Raw genomic sequence first — 19,429 nt, forward strand, 5'->3', positions numbered from 1 at the left:
TTTGGAGTAAGCACATCTTGAAGCTATCCACTGCGATCAGCAACTGTAATGAGGTCCTGGCTGATTTAGATGAATTAGAAAACAAACGATGCCTCTCAACACCTGAATCTAATTTTAGAAACATCCCTAAAGCTCATCTGCTCAAGTTGTTGAAATACCAGAAGCTATATTGGAAAAAACGTTGCACCATCCGTTGGATCAAGTTTGGGGATGAGAATACCAAATTTTTCCAGGCCATTGCCACTGAAAGGTTTCATAAAAATAACATTGCTTCGTTTCAAGCTGAAGATGGTAGTTTGATTGAAGATCACCCTGGAAAAGAAGCCCTCCTTCACTCCACTTACAAATCCAGATCAGGGACCATAGCCCCATGTGATATGAAATTTGACCTGGCAGCAATCATTTCACGGGCTTGTAATCTTGATCATCTTACTGATCCATTCACCGAGGAAGAAATCGATGAAATCGTTAAAGAAATGCCCCCTGATCACACCCCTGGACCTGATGGATTTAGTGGAGCTTTTCTCAAAGCTTGCTGGCCCATTATTAAACATGACTTCTATGCGCTTTTCTCTCAATTCTATGAAGGCACTCTGGATATCACTAGCATCAACGATGGTTTCATTACACTAATAGCCAAGGTCAACTCACCTGAGTCAGTCAATGATTACAGACCAATTACTCTCCTAAACTGCTGTCTAAAGTTGATCACGAAATTTCTAGCTAACCATCTCCAACGGGTTATCCTTCAACTGGTTCCCCGTAATCATTACGGATTTCTCAAAGGGCGGACCATACAAGATTGTCTGGGGTGGGCCTATCAGTATATTCACCAATGTCACACTTCGGGCAAGGAGATCATCCTGGTTAAGCTAGACTTCGCCAAAGCGTTTGATACGATTGCTCACGAGCCCATGATCAACATAATGCGACATATGGGGTTTAACGAGCGTTGGATTACTTGGATCAATTGCATCTTCTCTTCCGGTCGATCGTCAGTTGTTCTAAATGGCGTACCGGGTCGTCAATTCCTCTATAAATGTGGGGTTCGGCAGGGTGACCCGTTATCCCCACTCATCTTTGTCCTCGCGGCTGAGTTACTCCAGGCTACAGTTAATGAAAAATTCAGACAAGGCAGCACCCATCTCCCCTTCCCTTGTAGAGGAAAAACCGATTATCCTATCCTTCAATATGCGAACGATACACTCATAGTCCCCCCTGCATGCATTCAACAAGCCACATTGATCAAGCAGCTCCTCTCTGACTATGGCTCCTGTATTGGGCTCAAGATAAACTTTCAGAAATCCACTTTAATACCAATTAACTTGGACTTGGAAGCTGCTAACAATCTGGCAAGAGTTTTTGGATGTGCAATTGGATCTATACCCTTCACTTACCTTGGCCTCCCGTTACGCACGACAAAACCCTCCGTACAAGAGCTCATGCCTCTAGTCTGCAGATTAGAGAGACAACTCACGTCCATAATTGCTATGATGTCCTATGGAGGCAAACTTGCTTGGTTAAATGCATCTGTCACGTCGCTCCTTGTGTTTGCCATGTGCACGCTAAGGTTCCCTCATAAACTTATTGAGATCCTTGACAAAATCAGATGTAGATGCCTATGGACTAAGAAAACAGAGCAAGGGCACAAATGTAATTCTCTGGCTCCTTGGGATTTGGTCTGCCGTCCCAAGAAAAAGGGAGGGCTTGGGGTGATCAACTTAAAGATCCATAATGAGGCTCTACTGCTAAAATTCCAGCACAAATTTTTCAACAAACTGGATATTCCTTGGGTGAATCTCTTCTGGGACAATCTTTACGTAGGCAAAATACCACATGCGGTCGAAGCAGTTGGCTCGTTCTGGTGGAAGGATGTCTTAAAACTCACTCCCATTTTCCACGGAATCACGTGTGTTCAGGTGGTTGACGGTAAGACGATGCTTTTTTGTAAAGATCTGTGGAAAGAGGAGATTCTGCAAACAGCCCACCCTCGTGCTTTTTCATTTGCCATCCATGAAGACCTCTATGTGGCTGAGGCTATGAATAGTACGGATCTGCATGAAACCTTTCACCTACCGGTCTCGCCACAAGCGCTTGAAGAAATACAAGATTTGCACACGCCCCCATTGGATATCCCCCTCAACCTCATTACATGATGTATGGCACTACTCGTGGGGTTCGGCATTCTACCGGTCAAAGGATTACTATAACAACTACTTCAGGGACGGGGAGGCCGACCATGCATTCCAACATCTTTGGAAATCGCAGTGCATTATGAAAATCAAGGTGTTTGGCTGATTACTCTTCATTGACAGGCTCAACACTCGCAATATGCTCAAAAGGAGGCATTATAACATTGGTGATAACTATGACTGCATTCTATGTGGGCAACACGTCGAGGAAACCGTTGACCATATGATCTTTACTTGCCCGTTCAGTCAAGACTGTTGGGAAAAACTCAACATTGTTTGGCCACCTTTTAACAACCGTCTCGACCTTCTTCACAATACAAGAGATTCTTGGCGAAACCATTTCTTCTTTGAAACATTCCTCACCTCGGCTTAGAGCATTTCGAAAGAGAGGAACAACAAACACTTCAGAGGAGTGGCCCCTACGGTGGAGACCTGGCTGACACGATTTAAAGAGGACATCCTGCTCCTTCAACATAGAGTTAAAGCAGCCCGTAGAGCTGTCTTTGTCACTTTTTGTAATTCTATTGTATAGCCAATAACTCACACTATCTTAGACCTCCCTAGCTGCACACTAGGTACAAAGTTGCACCTTGTAACATGGCTGGATGATATGTCTATGTAAACACCCCATTTATATAGATATATGAAAAAACAGTAGGGGTTTACCCCCTACTGTCAGTTCTCAAAAACAAATCAAGGCCTTCCCATAAAGGAAAATGTGATTGCACTGGAAAGAAACTCGATTCAGCGGCACCATGACCCAGTCAACGGTATATTCAAGTTGAGTTATATTCAGGTTTAACTTTAAAAAAATGACCGGCGTCATAGCATGCCATGAAATGAAGAATAACACATGCATCATATAATGATAAAAATGACTGATGTCATCCTTATAGACACCAAGCATATCGTCAACAACTCAATTTACTCTACTTGCCCAAATGACTCACAACTTAACCATAATATTTTGTGACAAGTTTTATTAACTTATTGTGCAAGAAAGTAACTTTGATAAATTTCTCATATGCTTGTCAAAAAGATTTCATTATGAACAACTCTTACTTTCTTTATCACTAAGTTGGGTTCAAACATTCTGTAAGACAAATAATATGATTAAACAAGTATTTAACAGAACATTTTCTAACAACTTTTTATCAATCTAAGAGGGAAAAACATAGCTTTAAATAATTGCTAATATACATAACAAAATTATTTCTAACATCGCCTCAAATAAATCTTAACTTGCTTTATCCACTAAACTAGTTTCAACCATTATGTAACTCAAGCATAAGAACTAACCAATATTTAAAAGAATATAAATAACTCCATAATCATTTAAATGCATGGATTAATCCTTTCATTCAAGTAAGAAAATCACAAATATTGAAATGGCACCATGAAAATGTTGCTGTGGCCTGCCTTAGTGCAGATGAGGTTCACAAGCCTCCTGGTGATCCTCAAGACAAGCTTCACGTTATGAAAATAGTTTTAAACACAAAAAGAAAATATCAAGAACACTTCTGAAAATCACCAGAAATTCTAGAAAGTTCAGAAAAATCTCATCTTTGGTGAGCTGCTAGATTTCTTATCAAAGAACACAATGCAAAAAGAATCAATTCATTTGGACTTATGGTTCAAGAGTTATGACTGTTTGAAGTGTTCTGTAAATTCAAATGAATTTGAAATAGACTGGGGGGTGACGTCGAAGGCGTAAAGCCCAGGGGCGCCACCACTCATACCACTTCATGCGCGTACTGAGTGGCTCACTAGCGGGCCCTGCTAGTTAGATGGGGGAAAAGGGAGAGGGAAACAGAGGGGGCCGCGGCTTCGCCGGAGCTCTCGCCAGTGACGAGGGCTCCTTGGCCCAAACAAGAGGGAGGGATGGCAAGAGTGGGTTGAAGCGCACCTGCCCGTACCCGTAGCGTAGCTAGGGGCGGTCGGACGGTGTCGGAATCAACCTCGCAAGCGGAGGAGAACGTGGAGGTCACCGGAGTTGAGGAAGACGGCGAGCCGAGGCCACTCCCGGGGCTCCAAGCGGGCGAGACGGCCTCACCGGAGTGAGGCGGAGGCCCTAGAGGGGTCGCCCAGGCCTGGGAGGGGGTAGAGCTACCGCGGCAACCAGAGGGGATCGTCGGCGAGCTCAAGCTCGGGGACGGCAGCCCGAGGCCTTCCCGGCCGGGCTCCGGCTTCCTACTCGATCGTGGGGTGTGTGTGAGTGTTGGCTAGTGCTCGAGGAGGCTGGGGAGGGCTCTATATATAGGCGAGCGGCGAGGGTGCTTCGGGCTCTGCCGATGGAGACCTGTCCATGGCGCCCGGCAACGAGCGGTGTCAGTGAATGGGGGAGAAGGCGACGGAGGTCATGCGGCCAGATTGGGTAGGCAGAGACAAGTGCAGGATCAAGAGGGTGGCGACGAGCACAGTGCGCTCCGCACTGTTGGGCTGGCCGAACCTTGCCCGTGCTCGCTGCGGCAAGCTCCGGCGTCGACGAGCGCCAGGGAGGAGTTAAGAGCATTGAGACGATGATGGTGGCGAGGTTTGGCGTGGTTGGGCAGGCGGGGAAGCGAGCACGCGAGCAACAGAGGCTCGGGCGCGTCGCAGAGCGTGTCGGCTGCATGCCAGCATGCCTGGACAAACGCGGTCACCGCGTGAACTATGACATCAGGTCGATCTAAGAATAAACTCAATGTCTAGCGTGTGGTTCGTGCTAGTGTTGAGTGTTACCACGATTTGGTTTGGATCCAGGTGCAGTAGAGAAGTTTTCACACACTAAGTAAGTTTCTGGTTAGTAACTTTGTGATGTTACTATGGTCAAATGGCTTGGAGTTTGAAGTTGTGCTTTGTAGGCTAGTGATAAGTTACTAAGGTAAAGATGCACAAGAAATTTCAGGTCAAATGGAGCAAGTAAAATGGTAGTTGCTGTAGAAACCACCATTTCTGTCCAGAATAGAAAAGATTTTCTGTAGAAAAAATATTCCAAAAAGTGATGAAATATTTTTGCTCAGGAAGGGGCACTAGGGTTCACAGAATATTTGTGAATTATCTCAGATTTTGCTGAGCCATAAAAATTGGGGTTGCTTTGAAGCAAACAGATCTGGCTTAGTGTTTTAGAGAGAAACTGAATATTTTTCTTTTAAGAAAATATTCCAAAGATTCTTTTTGGGGTGTGTCAGAAGTGAAATAATGATTTAGGAGGGAATTGAAGCACTTGGGTGAAATCCAAGGATGCCCAAGTGTTGAAGTCCATAAGAAAAGATTCAGAAACCCCAAGTTTCAAAAAATTTCAAATGAAAAATCAAGCAAATAAGAAGGGGCAAAACCCAGGTTATCACAAGCATGCATCGCGCGGGGTAGGTAATGCAGGCGCGTGTCACGAGCGAGTATCTTGGGAAGGGCCCTCCTTCCTTGAATTGGCGGAGGAGGGCGGTGATCTCCCATGGATGGAGCCGCTGCCCTCCTCACCTGGCCTATAAAAAGGGAGTCATCCATTTCCATGGTCCTCCTCTCCTCATCTTCTGTCTCTGCTAGTCATGCTTGAGAAGGAAGCCTCGGGCCACAGCCCCTGGGCCCCGATTCAAGGCATCCTCACGCTGGTGCTAATGCTTTGGGAGTGAGCCTTGTCCTTGGCGTGGAGAATCCTTTGGTCTGTCCAAGGCTCGTCCAGGAGGAGGAGCTGGAGAATATTGGTAATGCCAGCATCGCCCCTCCTGGAGGTCTTGAAGTTGATGTTGATAGAAGGCGCGCCTTCCTGCCCACCAAGGTGGGGCGCGACACGCCTCGATCCCCCGGGCCATCCTGGCTGCTTGCTGTTTCTCCGCCGAGGGCGCTGGACTGGGGCCTCGACCTCCTCCCAGAGCGGTGTTAATGGAGATGAAGCCTGGGGAGAAGGAGAAGACAGGAGGTAGACCGCCCAGTTGAAGCACGACTACACCGACGCGTTCATGTCGTACTGGGGACCTGCTACCCGTCGGCCTGGCTCTTCCCCCCTTTTCCTGGCACCGTCATCACCGTTTCTTCCGGCTGCCAGGAAAAGGCTTCCTTTTGGGGTCCTCTGACCGGGCTCTGGCATCTTATTTTGCCGGTGCATGTGCTGGAACCCCCTTCCTGGTTCTAGGGGGTGGTGACCTAGGGGCGTCGTAGTGCCCTGCACGTCTTCCTCCTTCGTAGCATTGCCACTCCCGACCTTGTCAGGCTGGGGTTGCCAGCTCTTGACAAGGATTGGGGTGGCGCGATCTTGGTGCGGCGCCCATCCTCTTCTCTTCCCACCGCAATACCTCGGATAAGAGGGACAGGGAAACGAGTTTATGGAGCACTTATGTTTTTTTTCAATCTTAATCTTGTAGGCAATTGCCTAATTTTAATTCAAATAATGTAATCTCTTGAGTCCATCTTTGTGTTCTGTAATGCTTGTACTTGTATCCACATATCAATGAAAGAGATAAACCTTGCCGAGAACTCGTGAATGTATACGTCCATGCAGGAGTGGAGTGCCTCTTTCTTGTAGTTAAACAAGTTTTCCCGGCAGGATATCCTGCCGGCACCCTTTTCGTCTACCGGAGAACCATATCTGCCGGGGAACAGACTGAGACGCCAGCTCCCCGCGCACTCCCTTTTCATCAAGGGACACTGCGACCATCTAGGCTGAAGCAACGTTCGAGCCAAGGACGGGAGCACCCTCATTTCAAGAGAGCAGCGAGGTTTCTCTATGCACAAGTTATAGCTGAGAGAACACTATCCGACAAGAGGTAAACTTATCTATTTGGCTTGCCGGGGACCACGGTGCCGTGCAATCTTCTCGTCCCTTGTCGGAGTTAGGTTCACGGCACGAACCTGCAACTCCATGTAGATGAGAATGAATGCAGGATGCAGTCCTATCTATATGCATATGCAAATGCTCATGATATGTGTATGTAATGATCTGGATGTGCTTGCGCATGCATGCAACCTTAGTTGGGCCCCCCTACAGCGATTCTTTATTTTATCTCGCACGGGGTCATCGCCCCGGCTTGTACACGGGGTTACATGCAACTTCGGCAAGGCCATGTACAATGGGTGGCTGTCGGGCAGGGCCCGGCAGCCTATGCGCCTTACAGGTAGATCTTCCGGAGATGCTCAATATTCCATGAGTTTTGCAAGTGTGCACCATCTCCGGTCTCCAGACATACTGCACCAGGTCTGGTGACTCGTACCACCCGGTAAGGGCCTTCCCACTTCGTTGATAACTTGTTTGTACCCTTTGCGTACTGAACGCGCCTAAGGACAAGGTCACCTTGCTCAAAACACCGGGCGTGAACCCTGCGACTATGATAGCAACGCAGGGCTTGCTAGTAGCGTGCAGCATGAGTAGCAGCCCAGAGATAGTTCTCATCATGTAGCACAACGTTGTCACGCTAGTGCTGATATTGTGCTACTTCATCATAGGCAAGCACTCGAGGAGACCCGTAAATGATTTCTGTGGGGATAATTGCTTCTGCCCCGTAGACCAGCGAGAAGGGAGTCTGCCGGTAGCTCGGCTACTTGTCATTCTGAGGGACCAGAGAACTACCGATAGCTCCTCGATCCACCGCCTGCCATGCTTCTGCAGCGCATCGAAAGTTCATGTCTTGAGTCCATGAAGCACTTTAGCATTTGCCCTCTCAGCTTGTCCATTGCTCCGGGGATGTGCCACAGAAGCGAATGAGATTTTGCATCCGAGGGTGCAAACATATTGCATGAAGGCATGGCTCCTGAACTTGGTGACATTGTCTATGATGATCCGTGCTTGAACCCCGAAACAACACACCAATTCTTTCAAGAACTTTGTAGCTGACTGAAAAGTCACCTTTATCACGGCAGTCACTTCCGGCCACTTTGTAAACTTGTCGATGGCAACGGACAAGAATTCAAAGCCCCAATTGCTCGGGGGAAGGGGCCAAGGATATCGAGCCCCCATACCTAAAATGGCCATGATAAAGGGATTGTCTGAAGGGCTTGGGCAGGCAGGTGTGGTCTCTTGGAATGGAACTGATAGGCTTCACATTTCGTGACGAGCTCAACTTCATCTTGGAGGGCTGTGGGCCAATAGAATCCTTGCCGGAATGCTTTCCCAACTAATGCCCTTGATCCAATGTGTGAGCCACACATTCCTTTGTGAATCTTAGCCAGCAGTTCCTTTCCATCCTCCCGGCAAACACACTTCAATTTTACACCGTTGGGCATCCTTCTATACAGAGTGTCATCGACAAACTGATACATACTGTCCCTCCGGGCTACTCTTTCAGCTTCATCATGATTGCCAGGGAGTTCTCGGTATGGAGGAAGCAGACAAAGTGCCTTGCCCAAGTGGGGGCCTGAGGCTCAGCAACGACTAGGGGCACCTCCTCGGCTGTGAGAGCACCAGCCTCGTTTGTTGGGTCCATAGGCCCGGCTGGAGGGGGTGGTCCATGTGGGGACCCCAACTCTTAAGTCAAGATCACCGAATGCACGTGTACAGTGATCCCAGAGATCAATGCTCACTGAACACATAGAAGCTGAATAACAAGAGTCTTACATCCATAAACATTGTCTTACACAAATTATGACCATTATGGTCAAGTCTTACATAGATAAAGCCACAAGGGCTGAATACCAAATAAACTTAAGCAGCGGAAATCTTCATTGATAAGTAGAACCCATGCCATCTGCCTTAACCCTACATGCTTTCTGACTGGGAAACATCCTAGTTCGCTTGTTCGTCTCCAAAGAACTCTTCTTCGAACTCCTGTTCTTCCATGCCTGGCCAATTAAATAACCAGTGGCAAGCCAATGAGTAGTTTTAATGTACTCGCAAGCAACCCACGATTGGAACAGGGCACAATGATGCAATGATATAACACTAAGTAGGTAGTTTGCAGAAAGCTAGTTTTGAGTGCAATGACATGATCTATCAACATGTAAAGTATGCATCATGAGAGTACAGACATCCGTATGAACAAGAAACAATTATCAGAGTTGGACACCAATCCAGCCTGATCATCGTGTCAAGTCATCTGACTTAACCCATTTAGCTTCATCAACACACCCACACACACACACGTGGTTTGTAAAATTCTGGATGTAGTTTAAGCAGCACCGCCCAACTGTCCTTGACCGTGGACACGGCTATTCGAATAGTTTTACACTCTGCAGAGGTTGCACACTTTACCTACAAGATCCGGGGAACTTCCGTGTCATCCACGACCCGCGGTACCTCAAGTACCCGGGGTAAGCACCCGATCACTATCTTTCCCTAGACGACACTAACAAGGAGTCCACTCATTGTTCCAGATCCTCACGATGTACATCATACGATACTCACTCGAGATCGTAACATCCGAGAGGGGACACAATGGTGTATCTGGTGCCCTGTGAAAACAGTCATGGCCGCCCTACCTGGCACCAACTCTCCCCCGTCACTAGTAATGCAGGCTCCAAGCTAGTATCGGCCTAGGTAATCAATAATGCCCTTTCCCATATAAGGGTAGAGTGGTTGCGCATGTAAGGTTGGGACAGTTGACAAATCTTAAATCTAATCCGTTTTCGAAAACAACACACACACTTGCCTCGGTACACCACTTCGTCATCAAGTGGTTACCCATCTCATTATCTCCCCTGGGCATAAGTGGCACCCGACGAGGTTTTCGAAAAGTCTTTTGAAAATACTTTGTCTCCATCACCATGCATATACCCGCCCCATTCGCGTAGTATCTACTTTAGCATCCTATCTACTCCCACCAGCATAACCCTCATAAGAAGGTAGGGTCATGCACGATGCAACTATCAACAAGGAGGAAATGAAGGCAACCCACCAAAGTGGCTACCATCTCATCATGATTCCGATGCAACAATAATAAAGTGCTATATGAAATGAATAAAAAGGGTTTCATAGACATGGTCAAAGGGCTGCTTGCCTGGCTCAACAAAGTCTTCTGGGTCTTCAAAGTCTTCTGGTCCAACTCCTTCGTCAGCAACGCAATCTATCGTCGCAAAATAATAACGAGAAAATAAGGCAATAATAAAACAGAAAAACCAAAGTGCTCAGAAAAATGTCAACTCATTTTTGTTAAATACTAGGGTGAAAACTAAGAAGGGGAAAATTCCTAGTTTTGGATTTGGAGCCATGGAAACAGTGCTAGGAATTTTAAATGACAGGCATAAATGCTCAAATTCAAATTTGAATTTGAATAGTGAAGAAAAGTTGGTTTGATAAGAGTGAAAACTGCACCAATAATTAGGTGGGATTTTTACAAGGATTTAGGAGTTGGAATTATTGCATTTGGGTGAATATTTAATCCTGTGGAATTTTTTACAGGTTTGACAGAAAAGAAAAAGGGGAAGGGGCACTATGCCTGCTGGGCCAGAACAGCCGCAGGGCAGCGGCCCAGCCAGCGACGCGGCCCAGCCTAGCCGACGCGCGCGCATGCCAGATTTTTAAACCTGACGGGCGGGGCCCGGCATCAGTGAGAGAGGGCGCGGGAGAGGGAGAGGAATGAGAGGCTGACGGGCGGGGCCCTTGTCAGGGTCGTCGTAAACCCTCGTCTGACGGTGGCGAGGCTTACCGGCGACGATGCAAGGCACGGCGAGCTTGGACAAGGGCATGGACGGACTCAGCGTGGTGTCGCCGTTCGGGTGGAGGTGGAACCGGTCGCCGGGGTGGCCTGGTTCACCGGCGACGATGTCACGCGGCGGAGTGGCTTCGGCGGGGGCGGTTCCGGCCGTTTCCGGCAGCTACAGAGAGGGGAAACAAGGGGGAAAGGATCAGAGAGCTGCAGGGGTTCCAGATCGAGAGGAAAGGGGGCCGGGGACGGCCTGTAGCTCGCGAACTCCGGCGAGCCAAAGCGGCGGAGCTCGAGCTCGATCTCAAGCTCGGGAGGCTCTGGAAAGGAACTGGGGTGCAGGGGGATGATTAGGGGAGTGAGAGAGAGAGTGGTGAGGAGAGGAGGGCTCGGGGAGGCCCTTAAATAGGCGGGCGACGGTCCACCGAGGACCCGTGCGCCGGCGAGCTTGCTGCGGTCGAAGCGGGTCACGGGGGCTCGTTGGGGCGTGTCTGAGGCGTTTGTGGGGTTGGTCTAGGGTGAGAGGAGAGAAGAGAGGGAAAGCAGGGGGCCAGGGCACTGCGCGTGTGAGCGCGCTCACTGGTGCACTCGGGTGGCCGGCGCGCGTGCGGGCTGGGGCGAGAGGAGGGAGAAGGAGGAGGGGGACAGAGGCGTGGCGTGTCGCAGACGTTGAGGCGCATCGTCGGGCGCGCCGGGGAGGCTCGAGGTGGCCGGAGGCGGTTGGAAGGGGGCGGCTATAGTGCGGGAGCGCACTGTAGCGCGCTCCAGAGCATGCAAATGGCCGGCATGCCATTTTTTTGGTAAAGTGGGCACGGCCAAGCATGTCTGGTAGCTCTAGGGAGGAGTAAACAAGTAGGAGATGGCCTTGGATGCCCTGGGTGGCCAGTAGGAGAGGAGAGAGGTAGAAGAAGAGGAAGAGAGGGGCTGTCCAGGGAGGTAAATGGGGGCATTTTACCCCTCAATCATTGAGCTGAGGCCAGGGAAGAGTTACTGGAGGTAGGAGAGGACTAGGAGGAGCTGTGGTAAAAAGTTGAGCTCAAGGAGAATAGTTTTAGTGGTCAAAATGGTGATTTTTGAAAAGTGGCAGAAGGTGTTTGATAATGGTTTTGGTAAGCAAAAGATTTCCAATTGCCATGAGACTCCACAGGGTGAAATGACACATATAGTTAGGTCCTTCCACCAATTTTGAGCTTATTTGGGCAAAGTTGCCAATGCAACTTTTGTAAACCCTAGAAATTAGCAGAAATGGACTTGTGTGGATCTAGTTGAGCAAATAACTTTTCCTTGATGCACCACTTGGTGTAGTGGCCTCATTTCGTCATGTGAACACGCTCACAAAAGTTGGGGTCAAAGAGAGAAAGTTGGTGGTACAAACTTGTTCAGATTTGATTCTGGTCAGAGAGGGTTTTGGGGCATTTTGGTGAACCAAAATGACCTTGATTGACATGAGGCTTTGCAAGGTGATCATAATATGGATTTGTGACTTGCTGGATTTTCCTTGGATTTTTATGAAAATATTGCCTGTAGAAATATTTTAAATCCTTGAAATGGGCAGAAATAGTTTTGGGAGGTTTTGTCCAATATTTTGAACATGACCATGTGTTGAAACTCTTATATATGGGAAATACATGCCCAGTGAGTTTCCCTGATTTTTGTAAAATATTTTTAAAACAATAAAATATTTTTCCCTATTAAAGACCATTTCTGGCCTTAAAAAAGCTTCTAAATAAAATAGGAAAATAGCTTTTTAAATTATCTTTTTTTTGTTTATGGGAATCCTATATCTAATAGGTTTCAAATAAACTCTTTGAAATATTTTTCATACCCCAAATCAAGTACTTGTAGTGCAAACCTCAATTCAGGGGTTTTTGGAAAACTAATTTTTGAAAATACTATTTGGCCAAATTATTTTTGTAAGAAAATACTATACTGCACTATACACATGGCATGATCATTGGGCAGAAGTTTGGGGCAAGGAGATGAAGTACAGAAGGTGGAGTAGTTGACTTTAAAGAACACTTGAAAACAAATCACACAGAGAAAACCATCTCCAAAATAAAAGCCAGATAATGCAAAAGTTTTTGTTGGTCCAAATTTTCATGCTTTATTAATGCAAATGACAAGTTACAAAATGCAGGGTGTGACAGACCTACCCCTTACAAGAATCTCGTCCCCGAGATTCCTAAACTAGGCTTTAAAGAGATACGGAAGCTCGGATCTAAGGTAGTCTTCACGTTCCCAGGTTGCTTCTGCTTCAGTGTGGTTGCTCCATTGGACTTTGAAGTACTTGATCGTGCGGCTTCGAGTGCGTCGCTCAGCCTCATCCAAAATGCAGATGGGCCTCTCACGATAAGTCAAATCGGGCTGGAGGTCAATGGCTTGGTGATCGACATCCTTGTAAAGATCAGGTTTGTCTGGAACTTGGAGACACTTCTGGAGTTGTGACACGTGTAATACGTTGTGCACATCGGATAGTCCAGGTGGAAGTTCCAACTGGTAAGCCACTTCTCCGTGTCGTGCGGTGATCTCGAAGGGGCCGATATATCTTGGGGCGAGCTTTCCCTTAACGTGGAAACGCCTAGTTCCCTTAAGGGGAGTTACTCGTAGGTATACATGGTCTCCGACTTGGAAGTCTACTCGTCGGCGACGAGTGTCGGCATAGCTCTTCTGTCTCGACTTGGCAGTCTTCAGTTGCTCTCTGACTAGCTGAACTTGCTCTTCTGCTTCACGGAGGATATCAGGCCCAAACACTAGTCCTTCTCCGGTTTCTGACCAATTGAGGGGTGTGCGACACTTGCGTCCGTACAACACCTCAAATGGTGCCATCTGGAGGCTTGACTGATAACTGTTGATGTAGGAGAACTCGGCAAAAGGGAGGCAATCTTCCCACCTAGCTCCATATGCTAAGACACAGGCTCGGAGCATGCCTTCGAGTATCTGATTCACTCGCTCTGTCTGACCTCCAGTCTGTGGGTGGAAAGCAGTGCTGAAGGACAACTTGGTCCCCATGGCCTCTTGGAACTTCTTCCAGAACCTTGAGGTAAACTGGGTTCCTCGATCTGACACAATCTCCTTGGGAACACCATGAAGACTTACGATTCTGTTGATGTATAAAGTTGCTAGATGGTTGCCATCATAGGTAGTCTTAACAGGAAGGAAATGGGCTACTTTAGTCAAATGATCGACTATGACCCAGATGGAGTCATGTCCCTTGTTTGACCTAGGTAGTCCAGTGATGAAATCCATTCCGACTTTATCCCATTTCGACTCGGGAACCTTGAGTGGTTGGAGCAATCCAGCAGGTTGCTGATATTCAGCCTTGACTCTTTGGCATACATCACACTTTGCAACATAGGTGGCAATCTCCCTTTTCATCCCGTGCCACCAAAATCTTTCCTTCAGGTCTTGATACATCTTGGTCCCTCCAGGATGGATGGAATACGGGGTGTCATGAGCTTCTTGCAAGATCAGATTCTTGAGCTCAATCTTATTGCGTACGCAAATCCGATTCCCAAACCACACAATTCCTTGCTCATCCTCTGAGAATCCTGGGGCCTTGCCTGCCTTGATCTTCCTCTTGATGCCTTCAATGCTCTCGTGTCCCTTCTGGGCTTCCTTAACATCATCCATCAGGGTAGGCCTAACTTCGAGGTTGGCCAAGAATCCTGGTGCAACCAGTTCCATCCTGAAGCTTTCAAGTTCTTCATACAAGGCGGGTAGCCTTTCCTTAAGCATAGCATTCAAGGAGCAAGCCTTCCTACTTAATGCATCTGCTACCACATTAGCCTTCCCAGGGTGGTATTGAACAGTGAGGTCATAATCCTTGATCAACTCTAGCCACCTTCTCTGCCTCATGTTCAATTCCTTCTGAGTGAAAATATACTTCAGACTTTTGTGATCCGTGTATATCTCACACCGCTTCCCTAGGAGGTAATGTTGGCATGTTTTCAGGGCATGAACTACAGCTGCCAACTCGAGGTCATGAGTAGCATAGTTCTCTTCATGAGGCCGTAGTTGCCTTGAAAGGTAAGCTACGGCTGTGCCTTCTTGCATCAGAACACCTCCCAGTCCGGTTCTTGACGCATCACAATATATCACAAACTCCTTGTGTATATCTGGTGTGGCCAGAACTGGGGTGGTGGTCAGTCTCTTCTTCAGCTCCTGGAATCTCTCTTCACACTTCGGCGTCCATTCAAACTTCTTGTCCTTCTTCAAGAGCTGAGTCATGGGTCGTGCAATGCTTGAGAATCCTTCAACGAACTTTCGGTAATATCCTGCGAGTCCGAGGAAGCTTCTGACTTCCTTCACATTGCTTGGGGATTGGCATTCAGTTACGGCTTCAATCTTAGCGGGATGGACCGACAATCCTTCTTCGGTCAAAACATGACCCAAGAATCCAACCTCATGCAGCCAAAATTCGCACTTGCTGAACTTGGCATATAGTTGGTGCTCTCGAAGCTTGTCTAGGACCATCCTCAAGTGTTGCTCGTGCTCTTCTTCTGTCTTCGAGAAGACAAGAATGTCATCAATGAAGACAACGACGAACTTGTCCAAATATTCCATGAAGACCTTATTCATGAGATACATGAAGTAAGCTGGGGCATTGGTCAATCCAAAGGACATGACCGTGCACTCATACATGCCATATCTGGTTACAAATGCCATCTTTGAAATATCTTGGGGTCTGATTTTCAGCTGGTAGTACCCAGATCTGAGGTCAATCTTGGAGAACACCTTGGCCCCATTGAGTTGATCAAACAGATCTTCAATCTTGGGAAGTTGATACTTGTTCTTGATTGTAACTTCATTGAGGCAGCGGTAGTCAATGCATAAGCGGATGGTACCGTCCTTCTTTGCCACAAACAGAACAGGTGATCCCCAAGGGGAGGCACTAGGGCGGATAAATCCCTTCCTCGGCTGCTCTTCCAGTTGCTTCTTCAACTCTGCTAACTCTTCCGATCCCATTCTATAGGGCTTCCTATAGATGGGTCCTGCTCTGGGCATGAGCTCGATGATGAACTAAATGTCTCGGCCAGGAGGCATTCCCGGTAGCTCATCGGGAAAGACATTGGGGTATTCGCATACTACCGGCACTTGCTCCAATCCAACTTCTGACAGACAGTTGACTTGGGCGCCTTGAGTAGAGGAGGGGTTGGGAGCAAACTTAACTTCGACCCCTTGGTCATTGGTCACAGTGGCGGTCCGGTTGGCACAATCTAACAAGCCTTGGTGCTTGATGAGCCAATCCATTCCTAAGATCACATCCAAGCCTTGCGATCTTAAGATGATATGGTTTGCTTGGAAGTCTACCCCATTAATGACAATCCCAACTCCTTTACATCCTATCTTGGCTCTCATCTCTGCTCCGGGGGTTTGCACCACCATAGGGTTATTCAGGGGTGTAGGGGTCATGCCACTTTTTAATGCAAACTCTTGGGTGACAAATGAATGCGTGGCTCCAGAATCAAACAAGACAGTTGCAGGAGCTGAGTTAACAAGGAACATACCCAGCACGACGTCCGGGTCTTCCTGGGGTTCTTCTGCAGTGACATGATTCACACGACCCTTTCCATTGTTGGTCGGGTTGCGGGGAGCTTGGTTCCTTGGTGGCATTCCACGACCTTGCCCTAGGTTCTGCGCATTGGGGCGTGGGGCGTCGGGCTTCTTGTTGGGGAAATTCTTGGAGTAGTGTCCTGGTTGACCACATCCGAAGCAAGTGACTTGATTGGGGTTACTGCTCTTGCCGGCATTGTTACTGGGGTTGTTGAAAGCTGGCCTGGGGTTGGCATACTGCTGAGGCTGATAGTGGGTGCGAGGTGCAGGGGCTCTTGGCTGCTGATAGGTTGGCTTGACCGGGGCTGGCTGCCACGGGCGAGGCTTCTGGTTGCTGGAGCTACCCTTGCTGATCATCTTGCGCTTACGGGTATCATCCAAAGCACGTCTCTTGTCTTCAAGCATGAGTGCCTTGTTCACCAGATCAGGAAAGGTCGGGCAGTCACACACAACAAGCGAGTATTGCAGAGTCTGGTTAAGGCCGTCCATGAAGCGCTCCCTTTTGGCAGCATCAGTGCTGACATCCTCAGGAGCACACCTTGAGAGAACACTAAACTTCTGCATGTACTCCTTGACAGTGCTACTTCCTTGCTTCAGGGCTCGGAACTCACGCTTCCTGATGTCCATGATTCCAGAAGGAATGTGGGCCTTGCGGAATTCTGCCTTGAAGTCATTCCATGTGATGTTTTGCTCAGCATGCATGGCCTTGAATCCATCCCACCAAGCTCTGGCAGTCCCCCCGAGACAGTGAGCAGCATATGCCACCTTCTCACGGTCCTCAGTGCATCAGACTAGTCCCAGCAGATCCTCAATGGTGCGGACCCAGGCGTCTGCATCCAGGGGTTCAGCAGTCTCAATGAAGGTGGGTGGTGCATGCTTCTTGAACTCCACCAACGTGGAACGTCCATTGCCATTTCCCACTGGTTGGCGATTGACAGCTTGAGCAATCATCTGGAGGGCTGCAGTGTTGGCTTGGCGTTCGTCTCGGAAGGCTTGGAGAAGTTGAGCCATGTCCATGTTTGGAGGTGGTGGCGGTGGTGGATCTTGTCCTTGGGTTTGGTCCTGACTAGCTTCTGCTCCGGCTGAACCTCCGGCTTCTTGCTGCTGGGTAGAGGTACTAGTATGAGTTACAATAAGCATCCTGTTGGAGCGGTCAAGGTCTCATGATTGGGAAAGATGGGGAAAGCAATATAGATGGGATGCCTAGTAAGGGGGTTGGTATGACACTAATTGTTTTCATGCAAGGGCCAAAAGGCCAAACACATTCATTAAAATCCAAACGGGTGAGTCGCTTACAAGTTCCCGTAGGAAAGCACGACGACCATCAAACACATCAAAAGCAAACACAACACTACATGGTTTCATATGAACCATTACAAGGACTCGACTTTGCATAGGGGTACACGACCTATCCTACCGTAGGGGTTACTAACGAGCATATCCGGGTTGCGAATGATGCCTAAGTGGTGGAATGCTCGGTCGCGTAGTCTGGCTCTTCTGGGTCTTCCTCCTCGTCATCGATGGCCTGACTTCCTTCATTGCTCGAAGGGGTGGGGGAGTGGAGGAGCTCAACACGGCGTTGCTTTGCCGGTGGTGTGAAGAGCTTGTGGTAATACCTTGCGCTCATACGGTGCTGATGTGGTGGCTCCCCATCCTTTGGGGGTCTTCCGCCTCGGTATGCGATTACGGGCTGTCCAGGGGGGGCACCTTTCTTATTGATCCTATCCGTCTTCCCTTGTGCTTGGCGAAGAAGTGCCTTGGTCTCATGAAGTTCCTTTCGGAGCTCCATTGATTCTGAGGCCAAGTGTTGTGCCAAACTATCGGCACAAAGCCTGAAGTAGGTCTCGAATCGGAGTGGAAGTCCTTCTTCTAATGGTGGAGCTAGCGCATTGCTCTCATCCTCACCTTCCTTCCGATAAGGCAAGAAGCGGGTTGCCAACTCGTCTGCCATCTCTGGAAGAAGGTCTCGGAGGCGGGTGAGTGCCTTGAGGGTTGCTGTCTCGACAGCAAGAACCAGTGTTGCCATCTGGGGTCCCTCGAAGAACCAGCTTTTTGGAGAGTCATTAGCCTTCACGATGACTTCCACATGATACTTCGTCTCGGTGTCATTGATCCAATGCTCATGGTAGGTGAAAATGGGGGCTCGGTAAAACCGGCACTTCTTGAGGCTATCCTCGAGAAGCACAGGAAATCCGGTGGTCAGGCAGTATTCGGGTATGGCAGCCATCTACGAAGGTTGAATGGGAGAGGTCAATATGGAAATATATCTTGGGTTTGGTAAGCTTGGAAAATAAGAGGAGTATAGAGAGTTTTGCAAAACGGGTTTTATCCTAACTAACGCCCATGCTAACTAAGGCTTCCTATAGTTAGGATGGGTCTGATACCAGCTCTGTGGGGACCCCGACTCTTAAGTCGAGATCACCGAATGCACGTGTACAGTGATCCTAGAGATCAATGCTCACTAAACACACAGAAGATGAATAACAAGAGTCTTACATCCATACACATCGTCTTACGAAAATTATGACCATTATGGTCAAGTCTTACATAGATAAAGCCACAAGGGCTGAATACCAAATAAACTTAAGCAGCGGAAATCTTCGTTGATAAGTAGAACCCATGCCATCTGCTAACCCTACAGGCATTCTGACTGGGAAACGTCCTAGTTCGCATGTTCGTCTCCAAAGAACTCTTCTTCGAACTCATGTTCTTCCATGCCTGGCCAATTAAATAACCAGTGGCAAGCCAATGAGTACTTTGAATCTACTCGCAAGCAACCAGCAATTGGAACAGGGCACAATGATGCAATGATATAACACTAAGTAGGTAGTTTGCAGAAAGCTAGTTTTGAGTGCAATGACATGATCTATCAACATGTAAAGTATGCATCATGAGAGTACAGACATCCGTATGAACAAGTAACAGTTATCAGAGTTGGATACCAATCCAGCTTGATCATCGTGTCAAGTCATCTGACTTAACCCATTTAGCTTCATCAGCACACCCACACACACACACACACGTGGTTTGTAAAATTTTGGACGTAGTTTAAGCAGCACCGCCCAATTGTCCTTGACCATGGACACCGCTATTCGAATAGTTTTACACTCTACAGAGGTTGCACACTTTACCCAC

General features: G+C 48.0%; 1 protein-coding gene across 1 annotated transcript; it reads right to left on the reverse strand.

Annotated features, from left to right (window-relative positions):
* Window positions 1–15,760: 15,760 nt before the first annotated feature.
* On the reverse strand, window positions 15,761–16,996 carry LOC147975816 (uncharacterized). Its single transcript, XM_087520591.1, has one exon. It carries the CDS (start codon window positions 16,994–16,996, stop codon window positions 15,761–15,763), a length of 1,236 nt encoding a protein of 411 aa, XP_087376717.1.
* Window positions 16,997–19,429: the final 2,433 nt, after the last annotated feature.

Source organism: Triticum urartu, chromosome 4A (genome assembly GCF_056163025.1).
Source record: "Triticum urartu cultivar PI428250 chromosome 4A, HENAU_Tu73, whole genome shotgun sequence".
In the NCBI taxonomy this organism is placed as follows: Eukaryota; Viridiplantae; Streptophyta; class Magnoliopsida; order Poales; family Poaceae; genus Triticum; species Triticum urartu.